General features: G+C 39.3%; 2 protein-coding genes across 5 annotated transcripts in view; one reads left to right on the top strand and one right to left on the bottom strand.

The window, feature by feature from the left end:
- The window catches only part of LOC130207054 (LIM domain-binding protein 3-like), a 29,715-nt gene extending 24,743 nt beyond the window's left edge, over positions 1 to 4,972 (bottom strand). For 2 of the 4 annotated variants that reach the window (XM_056435452.1, XM_056435453.1), the window contains exons 1-2: positions 4,921 to 4,972; positions 4,642 to 4,836 (exon numbers count right to left, since the gene is read on the bottom strand). In XM_056435452.1, the coding sequence (XP_056291427.1) occupies positions 4,642 to 4,737 (96 nt within the window). In that variant the 5' untranslated portion in view covers positions 4,738 to 4,836; positions 4,921 to 4,972. The remainder of the gene's footprint in view (positions 1 to 4,641; positions 4,837 to 4,920) is intronic. The other 2 variants (XM_056435455.1, XM_056435454.1) reach the window with 2 other exon arrangements.
- A 9,042-nt stretch (positions 4,973 to 14,014) lies between these two features.
- Positions 14,015 to 17,800, top strand: part of arfgef3 (ARFGEF family member 3) — a 42,267-nt gene continuing 38,481 nt past the window's right edge. Inside the window, exons 1-2 of the mRNA XM_056436105.1 lie at positions 14,015 to 14,324; positions 17,657 to 17,717. Coding sequence (XP_056292080.1) covers positions 14,240 to 14,324; positions 17,657 to 17,717 — 146 coding nt within the window. The 5' untranslated portion in view covers positions 14,015 to 14,239. The remainder of the gene's footprint in view (positions 14,325 to 17,656; positions 17,718 to 17,800) is intronic.

The following is a 17,800-nucleotide window of genomic DNA, read 5'->3' on the forward strand; positions in this document are numbered from 1 at the left end:
AAAAAGTGTGTGTGTGTGTGTGTGTGTGTGTGTGAGAATGAGCAAGTAAAAAATCAGACACACACACACTTACAGTATGCAAAAAAAGGTGCAGGAAAAATCAGAGGCGGAGGGAGTATATTTTTCAAATAATTTTAAAATCAACAAAATAATCGTCTCTGTAGACTTTTTTCATGCCAAAATTGCAACAAACAAACAAATAAATAAATGAATGAGTGAATGAATGAATGCATGAGTAAATGATTGAATGAGTAAATGAATCGAACCTGTGCGTACAGATGGTCGGTTGTGGTGATTCATAAATATTCTCTCAGCCGGTCACATTATGAACAAGCGGAGAGTGTTTCTAAAGTAAATCACGCCGTCTGAAGGCGCCGAGCTGCACGATGGAATCAAAACACTTCATAATGAAGCCGTTTATTACGAATCGCATCCACATGATGTCATCTCTTAACTCTCTACCTCTAGTGTAGGTCATCTCTTAACTCTCTACCTCTAGTGTAGGTCATCTCTTAACTATCTACCTCTAGTGTAGGTCATCTCTTAACTCTCTACCTCTAGTGTAGGTCATCTCTTAACTCTCTACCTCTAGTGGAGTGGAGTAGAAATAACACAATATAATAACTCAATATGTACCTCAAAATTGTCGTCAAGTGCATAAACTGAATACATTTATTTATTTATTTTCCACTGCCGACTACTTATCTACGACTACTGCAGATACTCTGCCGGCTCCATCAGCGATGGGCTCGGTGTATTGATTAGACCTAATCGATCAAACCAATCAGATGAGAGCACATTGAGCCGATCGTCTGTCTTTTCAGTCCGTGACTTTTGGCTGAACCAACACAATGACATCCAGCAGCTGACACACACACACACACACACACACACACAATCAGGAACAGCTGACGTGGAGCTTCCCCTTTGTTTCTCCCTGAGCTTCATAGTATTCCATGACGTCACCAGGCGGCCATGTTGGGGGACAAACCACAGCTGTTTACAGAGCAACATGTTTCACTGGTCAGCAAAGGTCACATGACGAGACGATCGCTGAATGGACGCTCCAGACAAGCGCCCGCTACACGTGTTTTTTCGACACCCTGACAGTTATGAGTGTGCTACATGTGAGTTTATGTGGCCTGATATTGAATAACATCTGCGGCGTGAGATAACTGCAACTTTCTTCTCTCTGCGTTAAATCTTTTCCCAAGAATGAAAAAAAATAATCGATGCTCTTCAAACCGTGAAACATATTTCTCTCCACTCTTCACTCAAACCGCTCACACAACATCACACACTAAACACACAGAGGCTTGTAAACACACAAAACCTGCTTCCACACACGGAGGATTTTAACCTGTACGACATCTCTAACGTTGTATTCTCAGAGCTGTGCATACTCGCGAGGGGTCAGAGGTCACAGATCCTTGTTGGATTCAACCTGCACGTCTGCAGGTACCACAGACACGTATTGCCTACGATACATTTTAGGCGTAAACAATAACAACTAAGAAATATATTTGTGTTCCTAAATCTCCTGGTAGTATCTACTGTCATGTGGCCTTCAAAATAAAAGACAAAGACAGACCATTCATTCAAGCTGAAACGATTCATCCAACATTTTGATAATCAATTTAGTTTTATTTATTTTTTGATAATTTTTTAAGCCATCATGCCAAATATGTCGTCGTTCATGTTCCTCCTTGTGAAGATTAACTGATGTTGTCCATTCGACGAGTAAACTGAATATTTTCGTGTTTTGGACAGTTGGTCAAAAAGCTAAATCATGAGCTTGGATAACAATTTCTGACATTTTTAAATTAGATAAAGAAACTTTATAGCATGCTGTTCCTTTCTTATATAAAATGGTCCGATTACGAACCAAGAGAGTAGAAGTAAATACACAAGATTTGAAGAAAAAGTCTAAATTATTACGCTCAACAACTTTGCAATGCTTTCTGTAAAAACTTGCATCGCTTCCTATCCAATAAACAATGAGAATGGGCACTCGGTAGAGCGCATACCTTCGCATATCACAAGATTGGGCATTGAATTATGAACATTTTGGCATTAGTTGCATGCCAATTGGATAGAAAATGACCGCGCTATGGTAAAAACATTTTGACCTTTTCATGACCTTGACCTTGACCTTTGACCCAATCGATCCCAAAATCTACTCAAATGGTCCCGGGATAATAACCAATCATCCCACCAAATTGCATGCGATTCGGTTTAATAATTTTTGAGTTATGCGAGTAACACGCATACAAATAAATAAATAAATACACGGCGATCAAAACATAACCTTCCGCATTTTCAATGCGAAGGTAATAAACATCTCAACAAGCCACCAAAGTTAATTTGGCCTCTTTCCATTTGTCTTGCATAGCTTTATTTGAACGTGCAGCGATCGCAAACCACGAAGAGCAGCAGTTCTGCTTCCCATCAACGTGAAACCGAGATCTGCAGAGGACAGCCGGTCACAAACATGAACAGCAAGAAGATAATGTGACGGGGGGGGAAAAGCCTGAATCCCCAACAGATAGAAGTTCAGAAAGGTCATGGGGTCACAGCATCCTGACAACGCATGCAGCGGATCCACAGAGGCGGAGGAGTGTGTTCCCTCTCCGTCTCGGCTCTATTCAGAGAGGCGAGGCAGTGAAACCAACACCAGCTCCAGTTTTAGGCCTCCGGCTCTGCTTTCGGCCTCCCTGACAAACCCCGGCAGCCGCTCCGCCGCGCAGGCCTCACCCGACAGGCTGCGCTCGCGATTCAGAATCATCCGCGAGTCAAACTATCATCAAAAGCCCTTTTTTTTCACGTCACAGGAAAAAGACGGAAAGAGACGATCAACCTGCAGGTGGCAGAGCTTCTGCAGTTTCAGGTTCCCCAGAGTAGACTTTAAAGGAATCCTCTGCAGCCATTGGTTGACAAGAAACCGCCTCGCAGTGAACTACATGTCCGCGCTTATCGTTAAAGTTACACTGCCTCTCTGGGGAAAACGCAGATGTTTTTGACTGCAGGGTTTCATTGAAACTCAAATTATTAAAGTATAAAGTGTTGTTGTTGTAATGCTGCGTTCACACCAAAAGAGTTGCACATTTTTTTGTGCGAGTAGATCCCATGCAAAGTCAATGCACGGACGCGAATGGTTGCGAATGGTGCACATTTTAGCGAAGATAGCAAATGAAAAAAATTCGCCCTATGCCGATCTACGTTGAGATGCCCCGCCCCTCATCGCTGACATCGTGCCGTTGGTGAATCTGGAAGCAGTTATTCAGACGTAGAGGGTGAAAGTCACCGAGCTGTGTGAGCCTACGGGTGATGTTATGTATAAATATATATATATATATATATATATATACAGGACTGTCTCAGAAAATTAGAATATTGTGATGAAGTTCTTTATTTTCTGTAATGCAATTAAAAAAACAAAAATGTCATGCATTCTGGATTCATTACAAATCAACTGAAATATTGCAAGCCTTTTATTCTGATTTATTGCTGATTATGGCTTACAGTTTAAGAAAACTCAAATATCCTATCTCTAAATATTAGAATATCATGAAAAAGTATACTAGTAGGGTATTAAACAAATCACTTGAATTGTCTAATTAACTCAAACACCTGCAAGGGTTTCCTGAGCCTTGACAAACACTCAGCTGTTATAAATCTTTTTTTTTTACTTGGTCTGAGGAAATATTAAAATTTTATGAGATAGGATTTTAGAGTTTTCTTAAGCTGTAAGCCATAATCAGCAATATTACAAGAATAAAAGGCTTGCAATATTTCAGTTGATTTGTAATGAATCCAGAATGCATGACATTTTTGTTTTTTTAATTGCATTACAGAAAATAAAGAACTTTATCACAATATTCTAATTTTCTGAGACAGTCCTGTATATATGATGTAATGTTATGAACCCAGACACGAGGGCGTTAGATGTTGCGACTATGTGGGATGCCCACAACAAGTAGAAAGCAAACTTAGTGGTTAGTTCTTCCATGGTAGATGGCGAAAATGTTAAATGTTTCCACAGAGATAAGCCACTGAGATAAGCCACGCCCTCTAAGGCGCGAATTACGGGAATAAACCACAACTTGTCGGGCGAGTAAACTCACTCAAGCTTTTGGTGTGAACGCAGCATTATGCATTTTGAAGAGTGTGAAAGGTGTCATGCATACAAAGCTGCCTTGTTCTTTCTTTTAAGTATGTTTGGGGGCAGTGGAGAGAAAAGAGACGACCGGATGACAACATGGAAGAAATAGTTTTCTTTAAAACGCCAACCGGGGATGTTTCAGTTACGCGAGCAGCGTCTTATACCTTTTGGCCACCAGGTGGCCCAGCATCAAGATACATAATCGAGAGGAAAAAATCCTCAAAATTAGCTTATTTTCATTACAACAGGTGGAGTTTTTCTTGTTTTTGAGAAGATAAGACTTTTGAATATTATTAAGAATGTTTGATTTGTTAAAAAAAACTTGATTTCTTCTCCCAATGCTGAAGATATAAAAACATTAAAATTGGTAACACAGTCAAAGCAGGCCGAGCAGAAAGCACAAAGTGAACTAGAATAGAGGAATTGCAGTTGAGATGAAAAAGAAAAAAGCTGATGAAAAAAATAAATCAGTGTCTTACCCTGGAGATGGTGAGAGGCATGTTGAAGTCCTTCCCCCCCTGCAGCCTGAAGCCCCAGGGCCCGGGGCCGGGCAGCGACACGGTGTAGGCGCTCATTGTTCCAGGCGACTAAAAGATCCTCCGAAAGTGGAAAACTTTTATTTAAAAAAAACCCTGCTGAAGGTGATGGGATGGATGTCCGGCACCGAGTAGCCGCTGGAAGAAAACAGAAAAAAAGATATTAAATGGCTGAAATGATGAAGAACAAATGGGTTTTTTTTATGTGTGATGTGCACGAACCAAAACTTATTAAGAGAAAGAAAGAAGGATAATTTGAGAGAGCAGACGGAGGAGAAGAGGACTTGCCTGCTCAGAGGAGCTGAAGTGACAGCCTAAGAATAGCCAGAGATAGCACTGTTGCATTGTGGGGGGGGAGGTGGAGGGGTGAGGCAGGGTGAGGCAGGGGCGGGGTGGGGGGGTGGGGGTGGACTTATATGGTGTGAAAGGGGACACCCGGTATGCCAGGCTCGCCGTGATTCACCGGGGCTAATATAGACCCATCGGATTCTTCTAGACCCCCCCCCCCCCATCTCGCCCTCCTCGGGGTCTCCCTCAGACCCAATCAGGGGCGATGCCAGGAAACGTCTCATTATCGTCGCGGTGATAAAAGCCCAAACTGAAATGCCACGAGTTAAGTGGCTCCGATGGCTGAAAGGTCGGCGGCAGATGTTGTTGTTTTTTAACGGCGAGGTTGCGGGTTCAACTCCCCCGCCGTGTGTCACTGCCTGAGCTCCCTGAAGCAAAGCATCGGACCACCGCCTGCTCGACTAGATCGGCCTCGTCGCCAAACAGCATACGAGTTAACGATGTCATCTTTTTTTTAGATTGGTTAAACTAGTGCACAACCTGTTAGCTCGGCCCCTGGTCCCAGATGTGCTATACAGGGGGGGGGGGGGCATCCAGCAGTCAATGAGGTCGGAGGCGGACGTCGGAGGCCTGAAGTTCCACCCCCCCGCTCACAGACGGATGTGTCTGCATAATATGGCCTTATAAGAGAAGATAATCCTTTATTAGTACATTCAAGATAATCCTTTATTAGTACATTTACATTTAAGATAATTACATTTAAGATAATCAAATTATAATTTTATATATATATATAATATAATATAATAATCAAATTTTAAGATAATAAAATAAGATAATCCAAATTTAAGATAATAATAAAATTTAAGATAATCAAATAATTAAATTTAAGATAATCATTGGCTCCCACTGAGGACGTATATCTTGAAAAACAAATCTGTAATTTCATATTTCTAAAGGCTCAGTAATTTCCTTTAATTCAATTAAATTCAATTTATTCTATACAGCCCAATAACACAAATTACAAATGTGCCTAAGAGGGCTTTACAATCTGTACACATACGACATCCCTGACCTTTGACCTCACATCGGATCAGGAAAAACTCCCAAAATATAGAAGAAGAAAAAAACGTTCACGATGAAAAAAGTGAAGAAACCTTCAGGAGAGCAAGAGAGGAGGAGCAGGATGGACAGAATAATAGACGTCATGTGTTAACAGCTGGTCAATGTGGTTTTGTTATTAAACAAAAAGGTCTTAATAATTCATCTGCTGGGGTCTATTTTCAACGGCGGATTAATCCACATTTGATGCTCTCGTATTAGAGAGAGTATTTGTGGCACCGGGACGCCGTGTGTGGGATTGAGTAAAAATAAACTCCAGTGTGTGGTCTCGGTAATGAAGGAACACGTCACCCGGTGCAGCAGTGATGTGTTGTTTCTAGTTGTTGGACAACAATGGAGCTCCAATAGAAGAAGAGCGTTATCTATCAGTATTTGAACCGCACAACAAAATGTCTTCGTTTGACATTTTGGAGTTGTGATGACAAGTCACACGAGAAACCGCTTCTGAAGAGCGACAGATGTATGTGGGAGTAATGGTCTTTTATTTTGGCAGGCGCCAACAACAGGTGAGCATTCCCCCACACACACACACACACACACACATACACACACACACACAGCTGAGCGGTTTCATGTAATGGCTGCAGAAACATTCCCGTGTTAAATCATTTTACTCAACTCACACACAACTACACTACCCAGAACCCCCTCTGTTATGGCTTCATAATTGTGTTTTCTTCACGTTGTATTCTATAATAAATGCCCTATTTAGCGTAACAAAAAAGTCTTGATTTTACTGAAAACAATGTTCATAATAGTCTTAATTTGAGTTCACGTTTACTATAAAGGGCCCCGGGGGCCTGTCGCTCGTCTCCGGTAAAGGGGCGTGGCGGTGGGGGTTCATTACCACGTGACACGGATACAAGAAACTGTCGACTTCCTGATCGGTCTCTGGCGCCACCGACCAGTCCCAAGTGGAGAAAGTAATATATTATAAACAAAAAAGATAAATAAATGTCATCGTGGGAATGCTTTTCAGTAGAGTACACTGACGTATGACCGTCTTTTAAGTTGATTTGTTGACCTTGTTTGTGAATATAACTACTCTTTAGCTCCTAAATAATCTGCGATGTTCCCCCAGCTGGACTTTAAAAAGACTATAAGAGCAGTGAGAGTGAACCAGAACAGTAGAATTATGGGCGGGACACATACACCATGAGCTGGACTTCACTATAAAGATAAATAAAGCCGTTCACTTTTTTACCTTTCACAATAAAAGACCGACCCGGTGGCACTGGTCAAGATCTGCAAGCCAGACTTTTGATTAACCGTCTCTCATGTGTTGGGGAATAATGAAACTATATTGACTGAAAAATTATCCAGATGTGTTCATGTTATAAAGTTCATGAATGTAAGATGTCTGCAGGGGGGGGGGCAGAGACCGCTGATCCCAGACCAGCCTGATCTGCTCAGCCTGTTATATTACCGGCTAAATTTAGACGCCTTTGTCACAGAGAGGAATCTGATGGAGAGTTTTCCCATGGTGCAACGGACCAATACTCTTCTAAAAAAAATATCAATCAAGTATATAATAGAATATAAGTAAATAACATTAAATGATACTCCCCAAAAATACATAAAAAAACGTGTTGAATGCAACATTTCAAGAATAATTCAAACTTAGATAACGCTTTTCTGAATACACAAAGACGCTTAAGTCTTGCAAACTTCCATGTCTGCAGGACTTAATTAACTTCAGTACTTGAGGACAATTTTGACGTGTTTTTCTTTGTTGTGTTGATTGTCTGAATTTTTTTTTTTTCACCAACAGCAGAAAAACTTGGGCGATTTTAATGTAAAATGCAGCATGTGAATATTTGTGCACACGGCCTCAGGCCATCAAATGTCACACACCTCTGGATTTGTAATGAAGTGAAATAAAGTTGAGCTTCTGGGCTGTGATTGGTCGCTGTAAAACAACGCCCCCCTCTTTCATTGGATAACGCTCAAAGTCGTACGTCTCTGGTTGTTTAGGTGAAAGTAAAACAAGAATAGTGTAATGTTGTAAAGTAACTAGTTACTTTCAAATTAAAGTAACTGGTAATATCTAACTTTTTGAAAGTAATTTGATCAACACTGCTGATGAATATACGCACGCACGCATACACATACACACACACACTCCTGTTTGTGTACATGAGATTGAACTGACCTTTATCGGTTCAATTAAGAAACCGTTTAAAATGACAAACTATTCACAAGAGCTCTGAAGTCCGTTATGTGTTGTTAATGCTGAGAGAGATCCACCATCACACCCACCCCTCCCCTAATTCTCTCTCTCTCTCTCTCTCTCTCTCTACTAGCACCCCCTGCGGTGAAGGAAGTATTCAGATCATTTACTTAATTAAAAGTATTAATACCACACTGTAAAAATACTGTGGTACAAGTTAAAGTCAAGTCTTTAAAATGCTACTTTAGTATTTTCAGCTAAATGTAATTAAAGTATTAAACGTATACAAGTGTCCCCTTTTCTTGTTGAAATATTAAATATTGCATAAAAAGATTATTATTACCTATGCATTAATGTACAATTAGATTTTACTATTGTAGGTTTAGGTGGAGCTAAAATATGAATATGATGCTAAAATGTTTTGTTTATTGAAGATCACTTCCGGATCCATGAGTGAAGATATGAATCAGACGTCAACTTTGAATGGAGGACTTAAAATGTCTTAAGTATAAGCCCCAGCTCATTTGCATACAAGGACAAATAAATGGCATACATAAATAAATGAATTTGTGTAGACACATAAATAGACATAAATAAATGAAGAAATACAGAAATAGATTTAGTTAATGATGTCCTGTTTTGGTATAACTTGTATTTATTTATTCCTTTATTTATGTATACATTTAGTTCCGCATTTATTTATTTATTTTTGTATTTATTTATTTATCCATTTATTTAAGCATTTATTAATTTATTTCTGTATTTATTTATTTTTACATTTATTTAAGCATTTATTTATGTATTCCTGTATTTATTCATACATTTATCTATGCATGTATTTTTTTATTATTGTATTTATTTATTTATTCATACATTTATTTAAGCATTTATTTATGTATTCCTGTATTTATTTATTTATACATGTATTTATGCATTTATTGTTTCCTGTATTTATTCATGCATTTATATATTTATACTTAAGACATTTTAAGTCCTCCATAACTTTGGAGTGAAGGTATGGTCATTTTAAAAAGTGATGAATTGGAATAATGTTCTTATAACTATTAAAAGGTATCAAAATAAGTTTAATTAAACTAATTGAGCCCTGACAATATATCTGTGCCCATTTGAACCTCCATAGTCAATTTTTAGAGAATGGCCAATGTTCTTGTACACAAACTGATTCATGAATGGATGTGTCCACCTTGTGTCGCTCAGGTGCCCTGCAGACAGACACCGCCCACCTGCTCCTGCTGCTTCCTGCACCGCGCATCGCCCGCCCGCTCCTGCACCGCCCGCTCCGGGCCGCGACGGGCACGGTACTCAGTGCACACCCTGAAAGTAAAATAAAAAATAAAAACAATATGAAACTTTGACCCTGGAGAAAAAATAAATAAATAAAACAGCAGCAGCTTCAGCGGGTGAACGTTGCCGGTGTGACCCGGATTGAGGGAGCTGTGAGCCAGTGGGCGGGGTCAGTGTGCAGCCGGTGCTGCTGCTGCTGATGAAGTAGAGAGCGGTGGCACGTGATGCACCAACAGGTGGAGGAAAAGTGTGATAAGTGAACAGTCGACCTGCCTACCTGCCTACCTGCCTGCCGCCGTGTGTCTCCCTGCAGCTTCTTGAACCGGACACACCGACCGTGACAGCCTGCGGTGCCCCGGCCCGGGCAGAGAGCAAGGGAGTCGGCGGGGAAGACGGGGAGAGGGGGGGTGTTACTGGTGGATTATCATTAGAGGGTTTTTTATTTATTTAAAGAGACAGTCACACAGACTGCTGGTGAAAAACTGAAATAGATCCAGATAACACTATGCAAATGTCCACAAAACAAGAATTTTCTTCTTATACTTAATATGAATATTGTGATTTTTATTATAAGAAAGTTGCATTTCTGATATCATTCATGGTCTTTCTTTTTTTTCCGCGGTAGCCATTTCTTTTTTTTATATTCTCAAATTACCACTTGAAGTCAGGATTCACCCCAGGTTTAAAAATAAATATGCTAAGTATATTTAATTGTAGGATACTTGAGTATACTCGGAGTCCTACTTATTGCGACTGTACTTAAAGTGTGTTATTTTGGAACAGCTTATTTTGTACCGAATATATTTAAGTTGTGTTTAAATAGTATTTAAGTACTATTTGAAGTATATTGAGTATATTTATTTGTGGTAAATTGGAACAAGTTAAAGTATACTTAGTCAAATTTAAGTACATTACTGTGTATGTGCTAATATGCATGCCGATAGTTCACTTAAAATATATTTTTTTGTCTTTTAAGTGTATTTGAAATATATTATTAACATATTTGTATTGTGCCAAAAGTATACTTTTTAGCACAATATAAATATAATAAAATGGTGCTAGTAGTATTCCAAAAGCATACTTTAGGTATACTAAAAATACATTAAAAATATGATAATATTGTGCTAATTGTATACTAAAAGTATACTTTAGGTATACTAATAATTGATTAGAAATATGTTTTTTCAGAGGTTAGCGCCGACAGCTCGCGTTTCAATCCAAACAAAGTGATAATTTGCAGTTAAAATAGCCAATAAAACAAAATGTTGCAAATTGGCACAATGGCAGATATATGTGTAATGTCTGTCTCTGCAGAGATGAAGGCACACAAAGAGACATTCCACAATGAATACAGTGAATAATAGATATTTATTTAGAAAAATAAAAAGACCAACATTGAAGATAACAGGAAACAAATCTACAATAAGTCATCTTCCCATATTCCAACAATAGCCTTTTGGAAAATATACTTTATTCCACCAGAACTGATGACAAACACCTTCATTTATATTCAGTATCATCGCAAATGGTTACTGAGTATTTTCTTCTTTCCGATACTAGTAAGAGGAATGATTCGGACTAGTTGTGCTAACATAAAGTATATATTTGTGTTACTGCAGGCCTCAATAATAAAGTTGTAGATGTTTGGAGACCTGGAAGTGAAACTATATTACAACTCCAAATATTGAAGAAAAAGTTGTCAAAGCCCCTTGAAAGTTGTGTCGGCTATGTGTCAAATCTTACTTTGGTATTGGATTCATCATTCAGGTTACCTCCTGCTTAAGTTTAGCAGTTAAAGCCTTTTTTGTTAAGTTTAGGAGCACATCATCCATAGGCTAATGGTGTAATTTAATAGCCAAAGTTGGGTTCACGAGGAAAAACATTTACTAACAGCCGTTTAGCTCCTAAAATATTTTTGATAAAGGTTATCCAACAATTTTGCTCAGTTCAATTCAAGTAAAAGTCAATTTACCAATAAACAATGTTTAACAGCCTAGTTTTGCTCCTTAAACATGTTCACAAAGTTTAGCTAACGATGTAGTTTAGCTAAAGGTCAGTTTACCAATAAACAATGTTTAACAGCCTAGTTTTGCTCCTTAAACATGTTCAGAAAGTTTAGCTAACGATGTAGTTTAGCTAAAGGTCAATTTACCAATAAACACTGTTTAACAGCCTAGTTTTGCTCCTTAAACATGTTCACAAAGTTTAGCTAACGATGTAGTTTAGCTAACGATGTAGTTTAGCTAACGGTCAGTTTACCAATAAACGCTGTTTAACAGCCTAGTTTTTCTTCTTAACGTGTTGATAAAGTTTAGCTAACGATGTAGTTTAGTTCAGTTTAGCTGAAGGTAAAATTACCTAAAAACCTTTTGGTTTCGGCCTCTTAACTGTCGAGTTTATCCCCTGAAGCGCGGTGATAACGGCAGCTAACGGGCTCTTTAGCCTCATTCCACTTGGCTTATGGTTCAGTTACTTTTATTCACTTGAAATGGTGCAGCAGAAAACGTGTCATTTGTTTTCCGTGTTATTCAAAAGAAACATTCACATAGGCTATGCATATAGCTACGCAATAGGAATGTATAAATAACTTCATACTCAAACCAACAGGTCAGACGGGATTTTCAAGAGCTGCGTTACAATCCACAATTATATCTGCCCCCCCCCCCCTTAATAACACCAACAACACAACAATCATATTTACCCAAACTGTCTTTCAGCAAAATATACACTTCAAATACCTGATCAAGAAGAGGTGAGAAAGAAAATACCGCAAATGAAAAACACGAGCTGAGCAACAGGGAAACACTTAAAATATCTTGTTCCTTAATAAAAGTGCAATCGCAGGCCTCAGGGCTTTTAGGATTATTAAAATAAGGAGAAACATTTGAATTAACGCGACGAAAATCGGATTAATTTCTATCATACCCAGATACTGTCCAAAACTGAAATATAAAACAGTTCCATCTCTGTATGTCTCGTTCAGAGGAAGGACCACATGGAAAGAGGATTTCCAAACATTATCACGCAGTTATACTCCTTAAAAAGTCATTTTAACTATAGCTGTTTCTTCTTTTCCAGTGTACCTCAACTCGAAACGAGTTTTCTATGTGTTGGTTGTTTCTGGTTTTAATCGGATTATTTTACGTTTGCTCTCCATTTCACATGATAGATTATAATTCCTAAAAAATTTCAGTTACATGCTTTTCCCCTCATACAACGGAATTTTAATGAACCGTTAGCTAAACCCCGAGCTATGATTGAAGAATCTCTGTTCAGGTGAGGGGATTAGCGAACGAGGCAATTGGAAGGCTTTTTTTTCTTTTTCAATTAAAATGTGGGTTTTGAAGTTGGATTACACTGCAGGGGATTAAGATGGAAACACACAGATAAATAATTCAAAAGCAACAGACAACAATAACACAAAAGGGAAACACCATTTATTTTTTTAGATAAAACGCATTGTGCACTGCAAAAAAAAAAATTTCCAACGAAACACAAATATTCATCTCATATTCTGGAAACATGAGAGCAGTTTTGCTAAAGGGCCTTCATTTAGTCTCAGAGGATCTAAGACAAGCACGACCAGTATGTCCGTTTGCATCCATCTAAAACAGGGACAATATATCACGTGCAGGAACATGATTTTCTTTTGGTCAAAAAGTTTGGCTTCAGAACTATAACAACATTTAATTTGACATTATCCTTCCCAGCATGTCTTTTCATTTAAATTGCCTGATTATATCTATTCCTCCAGGCTGTCTGGACTCTCTACACAGGGGTCTAACTGTCTGTCGTATAAAGGTAGAACGGTTAAATAAACCAATGTATGCACCGTAGGGCGATTTTAATTCTCTAACCCATAATTCGCAGTATTTCCAAAGAGAACGTAACACTGAATACATTTACACTTTTACAGATAAATACTGTCTTCTAGATCAGTGGTTCTCAAATGGGGGTGAGTGTACCCTTGGGGGTACGTTATATATATATATATATATATATATATATATATATATATATATATCCATCTCTCGCTTCCTCCAGCTGTCGCCCCACCGAGACCGGAAGTCCCGTTCCAGTGACTCCAACGATCCCTGCCGCGGTTTCAAGCCCTCCCTCACGGGGAAACGGTGTAAATACTGTGTTGCCTGGTCGGAGAAAAAATCCCCCTTTTTCTTTTCATTTTTTTCTTGCGGAAACGCTGTGGTGCCATTTCCTCACGCGCCAAGGAGTTTTATTTTTTGGGGGGGACGGGGGAATATAACAAGGGGTCCGGATCTGGTCACCGGGAAGACGACGCGGTGCCCACTGGACCGGATTTCAAAACACGGCGGATACCGGCGGGGACGGGAGAGTGACGTCTATCCGCTGTGTGTTTAGTGGGCGACAAATAATGTGGATTTGTCTTGTCAGGGCTCCTATATTATCTCCGCTGTGCCAAATCGAGGTGGGATAACAATAACAACAACAACATTTTATTTTATTTTTTAAATAAGAGAGACGCTTCTTTCTTCCACATCCAGCGGATTTGACGGCTGGCCTGACATAATCGCCTTCATCACAGGGTGGTGTTGGCTGTGGTGGTGGTGGAGGAGGAGGTGCTCAGGGATGCTGTCACTGCACCCTTTAAAAAAAATCCGAGATTAAAACGCCAGCATGGAGGAAATCTTGCGAAAACTGCAGAAAGACGCGTCCGGCCACAAGCACAAAGCTCTGCGCGACGCCTGCGTCTACGCCCGCGGTGAGTGAACCGCAGCTGCCGCTCCCCCGGTCCTCCGGTCCTCCGGCTACAGGAGGATGGGGCAAAAGGTGTTTATGGGGTAACATCTGTCAGCGTGTTATTCACCTGCTTTCATGGAGCAGCTCCTGTGATGCCACAGGCCCATTTTAATGGATGATGGAGAACCCAACAACAACAAAATAATTGTTTATAGTTAATAGTTAAAAGTTAATTTAAGGTGGTCAACCCCAAAGACTGATGGGGAGGGGATGTTGTTGTCTATGTGGTTTAATTTAATTTAAATTCCAAAGCAGGAATATACATTTTTATTATTATTCCAAAACACAAATATATATATATATTATTTTTTTAATTCCAAAACAGGAATATAATTTTAAAAAAATCCAATACAGAAATATATATATTTTTTATTATTATTCCAAAACAGGAATATAATTTGTTATTATTATTCCAAAACAGAAATATATATTTTTTTAAATTCCAAAACAGGAATAAAAATTGTAATTTCAAAAAAACAGATGCACCTGCTGGTTTAAAAATATATATATATATTTATTTTTTATTTACTGGCTCTCTGGGATCAACAAGCACAGTTGGGAAACTAAACTAGGAATGAAAAAAACTCCTTCAGTTCTCTTCAGGCCATTTATAAAACCCCACCTGATCCGTGCAACATCACAGTAACATGCAATAAATAAAAAGTGCATTATCCTGTCAGCATGATGGTCCCATGAACGCACCGTTCTGGATGCACACACTTTTAAACCGCTCAGATTATTTAGAGGCAGGATGAACCTTTGCGTAACACTATCCCGGATGTCTAACCACGCATCTCGGAGCTGGACGTCAAGCGGATGTGATGACGTCACACCATATCATACGATGACATCATGCATGGCACGGCCCGCTGGATAGTATCGGGTGTGCTTCCAAAGAAGACGAGAGGCCCGTGGGTCTAAACAGTCATCAGTACTGATGTTTTTTTGCTGACTCATCAGTCATCTCCTACCTTACTTAAAGGGTTGTTTGAATTTAAATGAAGTACCGTGACTTTAAATATCTTGAAGACACAGAAACCATTAAAATAAACGTATTCAAGTCGCTCTGCAGACTTTGAAAAAGAAACCCAGAAGTTCTACTCAAGCCTCTGAAACGGCACCAGAAACACGTGGCGGGCAAAAGATCCATGACGCCATCATGGAAGCAGCTGGAACAAAGAGCTTTCCACTGACGTCAGTGGGATGTTATTAGTATTTAAAGGCACGGTTCTCCACCCTGACCCTTGGTCAGCCGTTACAAGTGGAGAGAGGGCTCCTGGATTGTGCTGATGAAGACACACACACACTTAATCTAACACAGGCGCACACTGACTTCATGCACACACACTGACTTTATGCACAAACTCTGACTTCATGCACACACACTGACTTTATGCACACACTCTGACTTCATGCACACACACTGCAAGGGGGGCAATGGGGCATTAAGTGGTCTGCAGACCTTGGAACTGTGCACAAAGCAAGTTGTGTATGTGTGTATGTGTATCTGTGTGTGCATGTATGTGTGACTTTTGTGTATGTATGCGCATGTATTTTTGTGTGTATGTATGTATGTACTATATGTGCGTATCTGTGCGTATGTGTATGTGTGTGTGTGTGTGTGCATGTATGTGTGTCTTTTTGTGTATGTATGTGTATGTATGTTTGTGTGGCTGTATGTGTGTATCTGTGTGTGTGTGTGTGTGTGTGCATGTATGTGTGTCTTTTTGTGTATGTATGTTTGTGTGTATGTATGTGTCTATGTATGTGTGTATTTATGTGTGTATGTATGTATGTTTGTGTATGTATGTGTGTATCTGTGTGTATGTGTGTGTGTGTGCATGTATGTGTGTATTTTTGTGTATGTATGTTTGTGTGTATGTATGTGTCTATGTATGTGTGTAATTATGTGTGTATGTTTGTGTGTATCTGTGTGTATGTGTGTATGTATGTATGTTTGTGTGGATGTATGTGTATCTGTGTGTATGTGTGTGTGTGCATATATGTGTCTTTTGTATATATATATATATATATTTGTGTAGCTATATATATGTATCTGTGTGTGTATATATATTTATGTGTATATATATATATATCTGTGTGGATATATATGTGTGTGTGCATATATATGTGTCTTTTGTATATATATATATATATATGTCTATATATGTGTATATTATATGTGTATATATATATGTTTATGTATATGTGTATATATGTGTGTGTATATATATTTCTGTGTATATATATGTATCTGTGTGTGATGTGTGTGTGTGTGTGTGTGTGTGTGCATATATATGTCTTTTATGTATATATATGTATGTTTGTGTGTATGTATGTGTGTATTTATGTGTGTATGTATGTATGTTTGTGTGTATCTGTGTGTATGTGTGTATGTTTGTGTGGATGTATGTGTGTATCTGTGTGTATGTGTGTGTGTGTGCATGTATGTGTGTCTTTTTGTGTATGTATGTGTATGTATGTTTGTGTGGCTGTATGTGTGTATCTGTGTGTGTGTGTGTGTGTGTGAGGCCTCCGTGGTGGATAAACAGACACTATCCTGTGTGCCATGTTTCAGTGAAGTTTTAAAGGACACGCCTATAACTGCAGCTCACCGTTTAGAGACACACACACACACACACACACACACACAGACAAGGGAAGCGTGAATGACAATATTTGACCAGACTCGTGTCGACTAAACCTCGAGGTGTTGTACGCCTGTGTAGAGGAACGGGAGATTGATGCTGAGCTTTAAGCGATGAGTCAGCAGGTGTCATATTTCAGTCACAGTCGTGTGGATCCAAGGTGACGCTTCTCAAGCTTCCTCAGATACTGTTTTTTTTACATATATAATTGCTGAGTAATTCTTTCTTTAACAATAAAGGTGTAAATAAACAAAAACAGCTGGGTTCATCACACATGACTGAGTAGCTCACGCTGCTTTAGTCGGAGGTTATTTCCAGCAGGATGGAGTCAAAACAAGAAATGTGTCTCACGGAAGGTGTTATTGTTGAGATAAGGAAATGAACAGCGTGTTTTGCTTCTTCCTCCAACTCTATGAACGCCTCTGTGTCAAACTGTTGGATTAAACTTTGATTTCATCGCTAACCACCGAGCTGATATTCTCGAATACTGTTGTGACTGTTGTTCAGTTTGGGTAAAGAGTCTCCTGAGCTCAGCCAACGATACGTAACGCCATGAGAATCCATTGGTTTGAGTCAAATGTAACCCGACACGTCTGTCAGGTCATCATCAAATACACTTTTCTCTCTTTTCTTTGTGAACCGACAGAAACTCTGGAGTCTCACAATGGATCCGCCAAGATCTCCAAGATCCCCGCCTCACAGCTCCGGTAGGTCGAGCGGTTTCACTTTGACTCCAAGCTCCGGAGGCCCGGAGGCCCTTTGCCTTCCACTGTGTGTGTGAGTGTGTGTG

This window comes from Pseudoliparis swirei, chromosome 17 (assembly GCF_029220125.1).
Source record: "Pseudoliparis swirei isolate HS2019 ecotype Mariana Trench chromosome 17, NWPU_hadal_v1, whole genome shotgun sequence".
Classification (NCBI taxonomy): Eukaryota; Metazoa; Chordata; class Actinopteri; order Perciformes; family Liparidae; genus Pseudoliparis; species Pseudoliparis swirei.